We start from the raw sequence: 16,418 nt of genomic DNA, 5'->3' as shown, positions 1-16,418 counted from the left end.
CCGGCAAAACAACTTAATTTTTGATTTTAATGTCAGAAAAACAAAACATTCAATTCTATAAATTATATTTTACGTTGTTTGCAATATTTAAATGTGCAACCCGTCGTCTGCGCAACTTGCAACACAATCACGTGAAGGTGATTGGATGTCCTTTTTAGTTTCAGCCATGTGGTTAGTAATGGGAAATTTTCATAAAAATAGCCTGAACACCTATAAATACTTTGTAGCAATCGTAAATAAGTATAATTAACATGAAATCACTTCAAATATTTATTCACGCATCACATGATTAGTATGTTCGGAATTGTGAAGTAGACCGAATATTAGTATTAATTACGTCGAATATTTGAAACGAAGAGTGATTTAACCGTTTAAATTGCATGCATGGCTATTTTCCATTTAAGGTCGCAAATATGTATTTATAAATTTTGAATAACTATTTTTATGACAAATTTTTTTTAGTCATATATGGCAGAGTGGTTAAATTGAAAGGAATCATCTTTACGTTGTGAGTTTTTGCTTTAAAGCAAACAAAGAGTTGTATTTTTAAGGAGGAAAAATATTATAAAATATATAGTTTAGAATAATTATAGAGAATATAATCTTTTTATATTTTTTAAAAATATATAATAATATATTTTAAAACCAACATTTGAACTGACTTTCCAATTGCGTGTTATATTATATTTTTGAAATATATCTAAATATAATTTTGTCACATACTAAAGATATATCTCGACATTATAGCATATAATCTTTTCGCTGCGATATATTTTTTCAACTTTTTTTTCCCCCCAAGTAATTTGTATAATTAAAAATACTTCTTTTAATGATGTTTTATCTTCAATGTTTGTTATCAGAATTATCCAAGTTTTTTTTTTAGAAAATTTTGTTCGCAATAAATAAGTTTAAATATATAATTTTAATTTTATCTTCTTTCTTCTTAATCTCTTTTTGGTTTCGGGACAGTCGCTCATTCCAAGCAGCAGGAGGATCGCCTTAAGCGACTCGCGGGGCGTAACAAACTGACGCGGGGTCAAACGCAAGACGGGCAATAAACACGCTGAAAGATAAACGGGCGATCGTGGGTCCATCCTGGACGCTCGGAGAAAGTGTTTCGTCCGGTGCGGTACCGCGGCGGTTTTCGCTTTCGTGTACGAATCGATATGAAGAATCTCGTGTATCGTCCGGACTACAAAAGGCGGGGTCTCAGTTTATCGCCTCTTTTGCACATATGTGTTGTTTCATAACCGCGTTTTACGATTCAGAATAGCTCGGATTCGCTCGTTATCCCGTGAGAATTATATCCGTTAGAAATGATACACTTGTGAAAAATGGCGTTATTTGCCATTATCTCGTCATTTCTATAGAACCCGATTTCCACGATAATCCATCCGTGTACAATTTTATGAGCAAATATATATATATGTGTATGTGTATGATTAATATGTGTTCCACAAGATAGTTACAATGTAATACGATTGAATAAGATTTCATGGAACACTGATCTCCGGCATTTTCCTCCTCGCGTCTCTCTTTCTCTGGCGCTCACGCTGGTACAACGTTATCGCGGGCCGGCTCGTCCATTATGTACACGTTCGCAATCACCGGCCCACTACCACAAAACCACAATCGCGCTCTAATTGCTAGCATTAGCCGCTTATAGTCGAAGCCGAGTTGCTCACGGATCGATCAGCCTTGGCCGCGACGAGAAACGCGCGACGGCCGTCTCGCCGGCGCTTTCTCTTCTCTATATTTTTTACAAGCTAATCGTTTGCTCGCGAACGAAATGTGTGCAAATGATCTGTGTGCGATCTTGAATTCCTTCCCTTTTTTTCCCCAGATGCCGCAAACGGTGCCCACCGCGGCCGGCTACTCGCCGTCGTTCGACTACAGCACTTTTCAGTTCGATCTGTCCCTCTTGCCGGAAGATTACAGCCCGGCCGGCAATCAGCTCGGTCTGAAGAGCTCGCAGATCAAGCAGGAGGCGCACTCGCCGCGTCCGGGATCGCCCACCATCTACCAGAGTTCGCCGTATCAGAACGGCGAGCTACCGTTGTCGCCAAACTACTCGCACGAGGGATCCTCGCCGGGATACCCGACGAGCCCGTACTACGTACCCAGGAGCCCCCAGAGTGCTCACTTTTATCCCACCAGCCCGGAACCGTCGGCCAAGCAACCGATCAAGAGAGAAAAAAGTCTTGATCTTTTGGCTATTCTTCAGGAATCTAGGTAAATCACGTTTCTCGAAACTCATTTCATCGCGATTTACTTTATAGTCAGGCCACTTTACTGCTATGAAAAGAAGTTATATAATATGTTTCTTTTAACCTTTTTTTTTTTTTTTGATTTTGTAATTTATATACTTATTGTTAGGTACGTTTTGCGTTAAATATAATTGTGTTGAAGTCAAGAAAAAATGTTGTATTAGATCGAAAGTCGCATGAGTTTTAACATCGTTGCAGCGATGCCGCGCTTTTGATCCTAGATACCGTTATTCATTCTCTCTGGTTTTTGTTGCAATCTCTTAACGGCGGCGGATCGCGCATTTTCGCATGATTACAGACTCTTAGCCGAGAGTCTGGGTTACCGCGAGGACTCGACCGATTGCACGGTACCCTGCACCCCACCGCGTAGCGAGGAGGACATTTACAACAGCCTGGATGCGGATTTTCTGCCGAAGAAGGAGGACACTGGCGTGCAGGGGCATCCTTCTTCGTTGCTCAAGGAGATTCTTTTCAAGGAGGAGCCGCGTTCCGTCTCCAGCAGCAACGGCTCACCCTCGTCCTCTTCTTCTTCCACCTCCTCCACCTCGACTTCGCCCAGCCCTTCGTGCGAGTTCGAGAGCAGCGGCTCGGCGTTGCGCGAACTCCTCTTCAAGGGCGCCGCTCGTAAGGAAAACCTAGCGGAGATGTCCGACAAGCTGAGCCAACTCAAGGTGGAACGAGCGCGGGAGGAGTTAACGAATCCCCTGCAAAAGGAGGAGGAGCTCTTCAAGGACGGTCAAAAGAGCGATCATCAGCTGCTGCGAGAGGTGCTGAGGGATACCAGCTTCCAGAGGAAGTACAATCTGAGACCCGTCGATCTCGGTGGCGTCGGCACCGGCTACGTCGAAGACATGGAGGCCGGCGAGTGCGTGGGCGACCTCGCCCGCGAGCAGCTTGAGCCGGTCCTTAGTCTGGCCATCCAACAATTGCAGAAGGACTTTGACAACACCTGCGTGGCCCTCGGCATTCACCCAGGTGAGTCGGCTGTTCTTGTCAAAGTTTAATGGGAATTTACGTAGAATGATTTTTCATATCGCGCTTATATTTTTATGTATAGATTGAATCACCATTTAATCTCATTTCATTTTTTTTTTCACTAAAAAACACACGAAGGGAGCGTTTTGAAAAACAAGTATTAGAATTATTTCATAAATTTATGTATCAATTTAATTAAAACTTAATAAAAAATTATAATAGAATAATAGAATGGAGAGGATTAAATTGATTAAAGAATGTATAAATGATTATTGATACTGTCTCGTTGGAAAGTAAAATGCGCAACCTTGTGCGTATCTTTGTAAACACGTTATTTTTACGTTAGTTTCTATAAACGAATACAATCACGTGCGCATTTATTATTATCATGTTTTACAGTAATTGTTGAGATTAAGATTTCTTCCTGAATTTCTTAAGATTTTATCATTCTATTTCTTTTACTAAAATTATCTCATGTGACTCGCCGTGCAGGAATTATATTATATATCGATAATTCTTGAGTACAGAGAGGTAGATTGTAACGCTTATTATATCATTCCACAACATGTATGATTCATGAGAGGAACTTTCCATTGCTGGAAAAAATCAAGTCAAATATTTTTTAAATTAATTTCCAAAATTTCTTTATTCTTATATAGAGCTAACTTTCATTAATTCCCCTCATATATTTTTATTTGTTTATATAAACTCTCTCTCTGTAATCAGATACCGTAGAAATTTACTCCGTACAACTCGATGATATTATATTATGGATGACACGGTTATGATCGAATCATCAGAAGTTCCTACGCGTATCTCGATTTTCTCGACTAACCTCGCTCCGTTAGACCTTCTTGTTACCTTGCCGCAGGCATAGTTTCGACGTCTTCGTCGTCGTCGTTGTCGTCGTCGTCGTCGTCGTCGTCGTTGTTGTAAGTGCGCGTAGTTCGTCTATTAATCCGAGTCATGATATCACGCTTGAAATAAGTTACGAAGTGTCGTGAAAGCGTGTCGAGTCACGAAATTACTTGCGACATAAAGATTCACGTCATCGACATAACTACGCTTTACAAAAAATTCTCTTTTGAATATATTATTGACACTTAATTAGAAAAAAATAATTTAATTAAGAAGTATATAAATATCTAAGCGTTGTTCCAAGTATCTCAATGATCTGATTTGATCATTGGTTCTTCAAATTTAAATTTCTCGAAATATTGTGAAATATCATGTTTCTTCGATGGCAACCGCGCGCAGAATAATGTCAGATTTCTGACTTTTAATTACAGAACCCAGACGTTGGAGTGCTGCGGACGTGGCAGCCTGGGTACAATGGGCCAGACGGCAATTACAATTGCCGCTGGTGCCGCTGGAAAGTTTCAACGTGGATGGCGCGACGCTGGCCACCCTCACAGAAGAGGAATTCTGCCAGAGAGCTCCTCAGGTGAGCGCGAATATACTTACTATAATCTTTCTTACAAGAATAGAAACATAATAAAAAAATACAGATATAGTATCTCTCGGATAATTATACTAAAAATAATTGCAAAGTATATTTTACTCTTCGGAATATTATAAGATTATCTTTTCTTCACGAATTTTTTTCATAATTTTTTCATCTTTGATATCTTAAAACTAACTGTGCTTCTTAAAACTTAATTAAAAGTGATAAATAAAAAATGTTTTTATTTACTTATCTTTGAAGCTTCTTTCGGTAAAATACTTTAATCATTATCAATATTACATAGATGTTTGCATTCAGTTTTTGGACAAAAAAATATATCATAAATTTTATATTAGTGCTTGTTCCCTTTTTCTTGTTTTTTTTTTTAATAATTTTATATTTTATTGTGTTTCCTCCTTTTTATTTTCTCGCATGTTTCACGTTAATTGCATGCGCGCTTCGTAATTTTGACGCGTAGTTTTACGCAATACTTGTATCTGCGTTTGTAATGATCAATCTCGGCAGGGATTGTCCGCGCTTTTAATGAATCAATTAGTCGCTACAATTCTCAAATTTTATTATGTGCAAGAAATGCTTCGACAAAGCAAAAAAATAAAATTGCAAGCAGCCTTTCTACATGTAATTTTGTTTTGTCAGTATAAAAGAGATACGTTTGACAATACGTGGATCGATAGCACAATGATAGTCGACGAAAATATATATATCATACCTTATCTGCCTCGCGTCGACACAGTTGCATTTTTTACGACAGTTATCTCCCGTTGTCACGAGAATTTACAATAGATTTTGCACTTATCGCTTTAATTGCCGCATGTATAATAATACATTTTGTTCATAATATACATATATTAAATAGTAAGTTTGTTGCGTGTGTATGTGTGCATATGTATCTCAAAATATATTTTCATAAATAATTAAATATCTTATCTATATAAAAAATAATAAGGAAGCTTTAGAAAGATAGAAAATATCTATATATAGAATCAACATACATTCTTGATTAATCAAAATAAGTATCAATGCTTATCAATAGAGAGTAAAGCATTATATAATAACGATGATTGAAAATTATAAATTCTCGTCTTATCATAATTAAAGTGATTGATTACCATTATATTTTCGTAAATAATTAAATATCTACAATGAAAAAACACTTTAAAAAATATAATATGATATAATATATAATAAAAATATAACAGTAAAAATAGAGGGAATCGCCAACATCTATAACCTGGCTAATCTAGTTTAGAGTAAGCGTCAATGTTTATCGATAGAGAATAAACGTATAGTGTAATAACGAAAGTGGATGAAAAAGTTAAAAATTCTTGTCTTATTGAAATTATAATGATTACGTCTAAGACTTTTGGCGACCAGGAAAATTGGATTCGGTGTGAGTCAGTCAATTATTATATTAACTTTATCCTTTATTACTATAACACGTAATTCACGATCGAGTCGCGTAGTAAATATGTTCGTGTCCATTCGATGAAGAAATAAAACGATCAAGACTTGAGAAACACTCGCCGCCGAGGGCCGGTGAAAGTGAGTTTCCTGGTAATCGACGTGCGTTTACGCGCTCCTTCCGTGTAATCTATACCTGAGGCATAAATGGAAAGAAGGTACCTACACTGCGAGCTGTTTCGACAGGTAACGGGATCGGAATTCCCGCGCGAATCATCTGGCACGTGAGAGTTGCGTCAGTTTGCATCAGGGATGCGATTTCAGGGAGAGAGAAGCCCTTAAAAAATTGTCCAAGGTTTTGCAAGGCGTTTCTTTTTATTAATAGATTCTATTATGAAACTGACACCTATTCATCAGTAATAAATCTTGACGAGATCAGCGGTAAGGGATAATGAAACTGATGCGAGCGATGTGGGTACTAATTCACATATCATTATGTACACAAATCATCTTATCTTATGCATTAAACAAGATATAGTTTTGCATTATTATATGATAAATAAATCTATAATAAAAATAAAATTAAATTTAAAAAGTGAAACTATAATAATAAAGTTAACTCAAAAATGAAAACGGGGGAAAAAAGGCTTGAAGAAGCGCAGTATATAAGAGCGCAAATAAAAAACACAAGCTTTTGAAAAGAAAACAAATTTAAACGTTTCAGTCCGTTTTTTCGACCATCTTATATTTATTCATAAATATCTTTTTCTGTATCTTTTCGTAATACTGAAGATGATCCAAAAAAACGAACCGAAAACCGTTTGAGTTGAATTTTGCTTTCTTTTCGTAAAAAAAAAAAAAAACTTGTGTTTTTATTTACAATAGATACATAAAACTAAATATTATAAAAATAAATTTATTAAGAATAATAAGGAGATCATATTTATTACATGCATTTTATTGTATGTTTATTTTATGTTATTTCTACCTTATATATCACATTAAGTAAATTTATATATAATCGAGATAAGCACTCGTTTCATCGCGTGACTTTTATGTCACAATTATTGTTAATATGTTATAAGAATTCGTATATTACGCTTATTACATATTTTTGTAAATTATGTTCAATTTAAAATTTTGACGTGACTCGATTGTAACGTATAAAATAACATATAATTGTTACTTTTACACAAGATACGTTTTAATGACGTGATTATTTGGCGAACAAAAGCGTGAATATATCTTTATTCGCGAGAGAACTAACAATAAAAGAACAAAAAGAACGTAACCACTGCCTCCTTCGATACTTGTGTATACGGCCATTATACATTGTCGCTTATTAAGTAACGAGTTTTCCATCGGCATCGAGTATGCTAAAAACCGGTTACTGTCAATGTTGATTATACGCACTGTTAATTATAACCCTAAACTTGACAAAGCCAAGATAAAGTTGAAGAGAAGTGAACTTGACATTGTATTATAATGTGAAATATCTCATTTCAATTAACTTTTTCTAAAAAACAGAATCATATTTTTCTTTCGTATTATGGATATATTTATTTTGTACGATTATAATGACGCAAAGAAAGAAATTTAGAGAGAAATTTATATAGTCGTTCTTGATCACATAAAGATTAATTAAAAATTTTATTCGCACTCTGTCTCTTTCTATCTTTAAATTCTCTTTAAAAAAGAAATAGAAAATTTAAATCATTTAAATAGTTCGTAACGTTTCCGATGCCTGGATTATCATGTTACATTTTTGAATCGTAAACAGGTGTGAGAATCTTGGACAATTTCTCGATACGCGTCTCGTTATTCGAAACTGCACACGTGAGTCTCTAACGGAAATTAATAGCGAATAGAGTAGCCGTGTATGGTGAACGGCGGAAAAGTAGCCGTGCATAATGGATTCCGCTTTGCGTCTAGTAATTGGATAATCGCGCCACGAAGTATCGCGGTAATTCTCTAGCGTATAGCGTGGAATCATGGTCAGCTTTATGGTCACGTTCTATCTACGATCTCGCGAGTCCTTTCCTCGTTTCTTCCAACTTCTCGTCGATGCGATCAAATTTTCTTCATAGGCTTCATTCATGCGCGGTTCATAAACATGCGCGTATACTTCGCATTATTTTTAGAGAAAGAATTCGTTGGATTAAAATTTTTCAGTCTCGCAAATTTAGGTATTAGGCTTACATTTAATTTATTTGATTAATTTGATTAATTTTTTTTTTTTAATTTTTTTCAAGCACAACTTGCTGCAAATAAAATTATATTATAATGAAACGAAATTTACATATCTAAAGAGTGGGGAAAAATGCTGGTGCTTATAAATATCTTGGAAATTATAAAAAGTTAAAAGGTTCTTATCAAGTAGAGTATTAAATGATATATTAAGAGTTGAATGTATCGATAATTGATCTTGGATGGAGTTGTCAAGGTCGCATTAAGATTGCCTTGAATGTTTTAAATGACAATTTTTATTCAGTATACATATAATATATATATATAAACTTTTTTTGACATTATTATAAATTTGTTGCGAATCAAAAGAAAAGTAAAATATCGAAAAAGCGAAAGGACAGAAAATGGATTTGCAGTTAGATTGTTTAGTATTATCGTACAGAATTGACGAACGAGTCTTGGCGTGCTCGCTTCTCGAGGAAATAATTAACGGCATTCTTTGCGGTTTGGCATCGCATTTTAATGACGATGATTATCGATATGCGAGAACTTGTTTCTCGGAACGTCGCGAGTGTAATTATATATCGCTAGCTGAATGTTGGATAAAACGTTGCGCACAGTTAGACTGGCACAAGTCGAAATATTTTAAATTAACGCAAGAGTATAATTTTTCAGCAATTAAATTCTCCATTCTTTAAATACTCTTGTCTAAATTATTGCGAAATAATAACTACAGGGCCATCATTTTGAGTCATCTGCGCAATGAGAGAGATAAATGGATTGCATCTCTGGATGTCAATGTCGTTTGTGCGAGGGTGAGCGATGACGAGGATGCTGAACCGTCAATAAGAAACGTGTTCATGTGCGTGGATGCGTGCGTGCATGCGTGCACCTACACACCCCTTCTCGCGCGCTCGTTTGCGATCGGCAGGATCGCTTTGCCGTATCTGCCGATGCGCGCACCATTGGCTCGGCAGAAACGATCGAGAAGTGGGTCAACCGCTCGAATGTCTTGTTGTCCGCTGCGTTGCGTCTCAACGAAGAGCCGCTTTCTCTTCTCTCGTGCGCTGCGATTCTTCCGTTGGAATTCTAACGTTCCGCACCTCGCTTCTTTCTTTTTCTCTCTTCCCCCTTTCCATGCTCTTCTCGCTTTTAATCGCCCGCGTGATCTTAATGATATGTAATTGATCAAACTTTGATACGCTTTGAATGTGAAACACATACGCACACATATAGATTATGTTTTGATCCATTCAAGTAGAGCATTGATGATGAATAGCATTATACTTTTTTTTTTTAAGGTGCATGCAGCAACAAAAGTCACGGCTAATTAGGTTAATTATAACGCCGCAACAACCACCGTTTATGTTACAGTGCGGGAGCATGTTGCACGCGCAGTTGGAGATTTGGAAGGCAGCTGTCGAGGAGTCACCGCGGAACACTCTGGCCGCTTCCTGGAGTCCCGCGGGGGTGGTTCAATCCCCGAGCAGTGCCGTGGCATCGCCGATTGGAAATACAACGACGACGAGCAGTCTCAAGGAATCTCCCTGCGCCGTAGACTTCTCAGATGGTACGTTCTTTTTTCTCTTTCCGCTCGATTCTTACGTCATTCGACAGATTGCATGCGCTATTCATCGAATAATAAATAATGAAATAAGATGAGTCGCCTAATTTTTTTTTTATATTTCTCGTGTGAATCGAAAACGTGTCTTGGTAGTTCTAACGCGAAATACAATTCAGGGCTCGTACTCTTTCTCCTATCTCCTCTTTTTCCTCTTTTTTTATTGCTCTCTCCTTTTTTCCTCTAAAATCTATGATTTTCCTCTATAATATCAACACATTTATCTTAAGAATCTGAATCGATGCAAACAATATTGAAAGATTCAGCTAAATCTATGACCAGCAAAATAGTTTTCAAGAATTGATATCGAGTCTAAAAAATCTCAGAAATAAAGAAAAAGAACAAGGAATCAAAGTTGAGAAATTGAGAGAAAAAGTACGAAAAAGAAAATCTCAATTTATTGAGACTGAAGTAAACAAAAGGCTTAAGGTCTAAAAATAATTAAAGAATAAGTAATAAAAAATAATTATTTTTAAAACGTGCCTCTACCTAATGCTAATACAATATAAAAAATAAATTATAAAAATAATTATAAAAAAATTAATTTATGTTTATCATATGTATTGAGTAATATAATATGAGTTATCATCTTTTAAATTAATTAGTTATTATATAAATATGTAATTTTTAATTTTTTGTTTTTCGTTTATTTTTCTTGTCTCGTCTTCTTTTTTTATTAAATAAATGTAATTTGAATAGCGAGCAGTGTACGTATAATTCTGTGATATGTAAAATGTAGCAGGTTTTAGGTATCTATTGCATTGTATATCATTAAAGTAAAGAAACGTATTTTTATCAATTTTATAAACAGTTATGTAAAACGTTAACAAATCTAATATAGATTTTATTAAAGTTGCATAACTAAAATTCTATTGTTTATTCCCACTAATAAATACTATTTCTAAAATAATACATTAATTTTATTATTTTAAAGTTTTTTGATTTATATATATGTGTGACTTTTTCATCAATTAAATCAACTTCCCTTTTTTTCATAAAAAAAATTCCTCTTTTCCTCTATAATAAAAAAAAAAAATAGGGAGTACGAGCCCTGTACAATTTGAGAAAAAGTAATTTTCGCCCTTCAACCCTCACGTTCGTTCATTCTTTGCGTGCAGACGAGGACGAGGATTGCACTTCCGGTCAGGGCGCGGGCGGAAGTGTCGCGGGTGGCGGCAAGATGCGTAACGGTGGCAGCCACATCCACTTGTGGCAGTTCCTGAAGGAGCTGTTGCAGAGCCCGGGTGTTCACGGTTCCTGCATACGTTGGCTGGATCGTGGCAAGGGGGTCTTCAAGATCGAGGACTCGGTGCGGGTGGCGCGGCTCTGGGGCAAGCGAAAGAACAGGCCTGCCATGAATTACGACAAGCTCAGCCGCAGTATCCGGCAGTACTACAAGAAGGGCATCATGAAGAAGACGGAGCGCAGTCAGAGACTGGTGTACCAGTTCTGCCATCCCTACTGTCTGTGAGCAACTCTCTTCCCGCCCTTCCACCCCCCTCCTCAAGAGCCCCCTTTGACCCCTAACCCTTCTTCTTTGCGCGCGCACGCCTGCGATTCTTCGGAGCGAGTGACTTCAGGAAGAGCTAGCACGAGGAGATCGTAAGGTAAAAAACTTCGAGACGACGATCCGCCGTGCTTGACGTTATTCCGTGACGATAATGTCGAGGCCACGGCTGGGTCCGCTTAGTACGCCCGTTTTGGGCGACCATTTTCGCCTTACATTTATTTTTCTCCCTTGTTCTTTTTCTCTTTTCTTTCTTTCTCCCTGTTTCTTGTCTTTTTAAGATTTTTTCTTCTTTCAATAATAATATGTATGAGCATGCAATTTCTCTCTTTCTCTCTCTCTCTCTCTCTCTCTCTCTCTCTCTCTCTCTTTCTCTTTCTCTCTCTCTCTCTCTCTCTTTTTCTTTTTCTTTTTCTCTATCGAATCGCTTCTGCGCTTCGACGAAGCTCTCTCATCGCGAAGCGAAGACGCGAATGGGTAGAGATTCGCCAGAGAAAAGGGAAGAAATGACTCTTTTCTCTCTATTCTCACGATCGCTTGTCGGCACCAGTTGTCGGGTGTCCTCTGAGCAATACGCACGATATATATATGTATATATCGACGTGACACTTTAAGCGCGCGGAACTATTCGCTGTTGCTTCTGGTATTCTTTCTCTCGACGGAAGTGACAAAACAGAGACGGAACATTCTATTTTTTATACCAAACACTTTTTTCCAACCGCTATAATATCATCGTCCTTCCGTGCTCACGTCGCGAACGAGATGTAGGTACAAAAAAAGATTTATCAAAGAAATGTCAAATCGTCGTTAAAACGTAACTTAGCCGCTTGATCGTTTTAATCAACACTCTTGCAATTTTATAATCTCTGACACGCACTACATTCGCGAAAATATTTTTGTCGCCTGAGGAGATATTTATTAATTATCGTGCGTGTCGAGACCGTGCCTTAGACACGTGCCGTGAGCATCGCGACGAAGGACGGAAATTTCTCGATCGAGAGGCGCCGTAGGTCATCGATCAAGAGCTTGCCGTTTGAGAGAATAATTAATCGATGATCGTGTTGCGCTCGAGGCATCCTATACGTAATGACTGGTGCTGGTGATTTTGGTCCCATATATCTATGATATATTAAATGCTGTATGTTCCATGAACGATTAGGCTTTAAGATGACTTAGCTAGTAAGTGTATCAGGGCTCACGTGAGCCGCTCTTAAGTTAGTCTTCTATTTTTTTTTCTTTCATATTTTTTCTCTCGCATTTGTACGTCATTACGATGTCGACATCGCGTCCATCTATTGTGCTTGTAGTTTGTATAAGCCTTTCTCGCGCATTGTATTCTTTAGCTTTTTCTAACGCGCATTATTCTCGTTTAGCATAAGTCTGTCACTCTCAAGAAAATCGTAAGAAAAATTTTATTGCATCTCTTCATTTCTATCGTATAAATTGTCAGAATAATATCTGTTTGCATAATTCATATAATTAATTTTTGTTTCTCTGTTACTTTTATTAAAAAATGGTTATTTTTTTATATTTTACCGAACGTCTCTTTTGAAAGTAAATATTTTAGCAAACTCGTTATTGCAACAATTTTGAATACATTATTTTAATGTAAGATACAATTAACACGATTAATTTCACGAATTTTTCGACATAATTAAGCATAAGACTCATATTAACGTGTTCACATTCGCTCACTGATCGGTTGTATATATGGATGTTTACGGCATAATCATTTTATTCATTTTATTCATTTTATCTATTTATGTCCGAGTTTATATTTTAAGTAAGATATAACAGTAAAACAATCTTATGGGAATTTCTTTAACGCTTTGGCGTGTCATTGACGATGCTAATTTTGCGACTGGTATCAATTTCTTCTTGTCACTTTGCTTGTGTAGACCGCGAATTTAATGTCACGGCCGATTATTACATAACCGTTCCTCGACCATGCAAAGGTGCAATTGATGAACAGTGCAATTGATGAACAGTGCAATTACATCTGTGCATTCATTACCGTCGGACTTGAATTATTTTTAGCTCACCATGACATCATTATTTATTAATTGTGATGAGTAGAAGAAAAATAAGAAAAAATGAAATAAAAATAATTTATATATATATATATATATATATATATATATTTTTTTTTTACAAAGTATTGCAAAATTTTATCTTATCATTAAGTACAGTTGATTATTTTTTATTTTTTTCACGTGTTTAATAGCGAACTGCTAATTTTATTTACATTATTTTGTATTGATGCGAATTGTCATTTATGGCGTAATGATTCTTTACTGAGGACGCTTTGGGCTGCTAAAATATTCGAGTCAAACTGTTTTGAACGCAGAAACTGAAGCCAAAGAACATATGGCGACGTGAAACGAACAAATGCCAAGTAGTTCTATCGAGGAAATGGATTTACTCGCGTAATTAGATCGTAAAGCGCGCTTCCACGGCTGTTAGATTTCTACGACACGTGCATTATTTTTTTTATGCGGCCTGGTATGAAACGTTCAAATTGGAAGTAGACCGAGGCGGGACCTCGAAACTCGACTGTAATAAATTGTGATGAAATTAAAAAAAAATTTAATATTAATCGATGTTTATGAATGAACTCGTATTTCTTTCAATTTTTCATAATCGCTAGAAAATATAACAGTCTTACGTTATAATATTTCGTTTACTTCAACGAAAATCGTTACACAAATTTTCTTTATTATGTAAAAAAACTATTAACTACTAACATGAAAAATGTAAGAAAAAGTATTTTAGTTTTTTGAACAACACCAAAAATTTACATTTATATGTTGAGTCACTTGTAGTTCGTTTCGTGCCAGGCTTTATCGCATATATATTGTATATTTTATAAGTTTAACGGTAGTTGGTTCTTCAATTCCGCGATAAAACCCGTAGGCGGGGAAGATTTATCCCTCCAAGATTAATCCCCGGTGTAGCTACAATAATAGAAAGGAACGAAATTGAAGAGCGCAGTTACTTTTGCGCAAGTCAATAAAGAAGAGAGAAATAATAAAATCGAACGAAATAACAGCGTAAATAATATCGAATAAATTCCAACTGCGCGTAATGTGGTATTGCAAAGCGTGATTCTTCTTGTGTATATTTGTGTAATCAACTATTATTTATTAAATTAATAATTCCTAAGGTAAAATTATTATAAGCTAAGAAAATTAAGAAGAAGCAATTTTTTTTGGTTAATGAAAATTAATTGTCTATTTATTACAAAAGGCGAATATTAATTTTTTGTGCAGAATGTTTGTTAATAGACGTATTTTTTTATATAAAACTGAAAAGATTTTTTTATCAAGGCTATCAAGGATATCAATATTGATACATGAATGATTATTCTTTATTTTTTTCATTTCACAAAAAGAAAAATATTTATTGAATTAACTCACAAGATTGCAATTATTTAGAAAACTTTATTTCTCAATTAATTACAAGTAAATTTTATTTTACCAGAATCTTAGCTTGAAGTTTTATCATATTATAAACAAGATAATATTTTTGTTGGAAAGGAATAATCCTGCTCGTCGTCCATTATCAAACATCTTGTACAAAGGGATAAGTATATGTATAAAGAACTGTTATTATTATTGATATTGGAATTTATTAGAAATTATCGGTGCAATTAATTTATCTTGTTGAAAAAAAGAACGAAAAGTGACAAATTAAGAGAAAATTGTGCTTCCATTATTCCAGTGATCTTCAGCAATCAAATTATTATCATCGATGTACGCACATTAAAATGTACATATTTGCGACTAATGAGTAATACTATATATAACATGTTTGTATAATAATCATATAGTTTAGGCGTTACTGGTTTTATATGAGAGATTTAATTAACATTAAGCGTTGATTTCCTTAACTGAGATCTTGCTACAAATAAAGACATTGTTATATACATATGCATATAATATATATACATATATTTATATACTCATGTTTCGACTGTTGTAATGAGATTAAGTTGGGTACGGCGTATCGCATGAGATAATAATTATAGATCAAAGCTCTTCTCAAAGCATGCAGGTACATTAACACATCGCGACATTCTCAATAATCTTCGCTGAAGACATATATAGATTTAATACGTCGATTAGAGAAGCATGGACTGAGATAAGCTTTGATGAGCAATAATAATAATGATAATGTTAATATATACACATATATATATATATTTTCTTACGCTGATATTTTTCATGTTGCCGACATTCGGAGCGAGTTACTAACACACAAAACAAACCGAAATAAAAAAAAATAAAAAGGAATTTTGTACATTTCGTGTGTTTGTTATTTTATTTCCCTTTCGTTCCTCTCCTCTCTCTTTCTCTCTCTCTTGGAATTTGCGCTGTATCATTCGGAATCTCCCGGAAACTTTCGTTACGCCAACGCTGAAGTAACGGAGCGCATTTTTTTGAACATATCACGAATCGCGTGCAGAAGAAGCGAAAGCGACGAAGTGAAAGTCTTCTGGTTGAATTTCTAATCGTCACCGATGGTGATTAGATCTGTGCCAATCATCATGTCCAAATTTCGCATAGCCATTATTTCTCCGGTAAAAAAAAATTATTATTATTAATTGAAACGTTATTATATTTATATTATATTAAAAAAGTTGATATAAAAAAATTTATCTTTTATATATATAATACCTAAATATATTTACTATACTTTAAGATATATCTTAAAATATTATACTCATGGAGAAAAGAATGCCTCCTCTTCGATACTTTTGCAGATTGATAACGGAATGACTTAATATTGCGAAAAATTTAACGGGAAAATAACAACTAAGATATTAATTTCTTTAGTACATAGTCTTTTTACTTTTTATTTTTTATCCGCGAGCGACTCACGTGTATATGAGACTTTATCGATTATTCGCCGATAGCCATGACGGGGGAGTATTTGCTCTTGGAGAGTTTCCCTCGGGGGCAATCCAGCTGGCAAACTATGGGCATTCTAATTTCA

General features: G+C 35.5%; 1 protein-coding gene across 2 annotated transcripts in view; it reads left to right on the top strand.

Moving 5' to 3' along the window:
* The window catches only part of Ets98b (DNA-binding protein Ets98B), a 39,528-nt gene extending 23,801 nt beyond the window's left edge, over positions 1 to 15,727 (top strand). The window contains exons 2-6 of one of the 2 annotated variants that reach the window (XM_072893715.1): positions 1,844 to 2,232; positions 2,566 to 3,242; positions 4,532 to 4,686; positions 9,670 to 9,865; positions 11,035 to 15,727. In XM_072893715.1, coding sequence (XP_072749816.1) covers positions 1,844 to 2,232; positions 2,566 to 3,242; positions 4,532 to 4,686; positions 9,670 to 9,865; positions 11,035 to 11,387 — 1,770 coding nt within the window. In that variant the 3' untranslated portion in view covers positions 11,388 to 15,727. Of the gene's footprint in view, positions 1 to 751; positions 2,233 to 2,565; positions 3,243 to 4,531; positions 4,687 to 9,669; positions 9,866 to 11,034 lie in introns of those variants that run through there. The other variant, XM_072893714.1, reaches the window with a different exon arrangement.
* Positions 15,728 to 16,418: the final 691 nt, after the last annotated feature.

Source organism: Anoplolepis gracilipes, chromosome 6 (assembly GCF_047496725.1).
Source record: "Anoplolepis gracilipes chromosome 6, ASM4749672v1, whole genome shotgun sequence".
NCBI lineage: Eukaryota > Metazoa > Arthropoda > Insecta > Hymenoptera > Formicidae > Anoplolepis > Anoplolepis gracilipes.
Note: the sequence above shows the minus strand (reverse complement) of the source record. Positions and strands in the feature narration are given on the sequence as shown.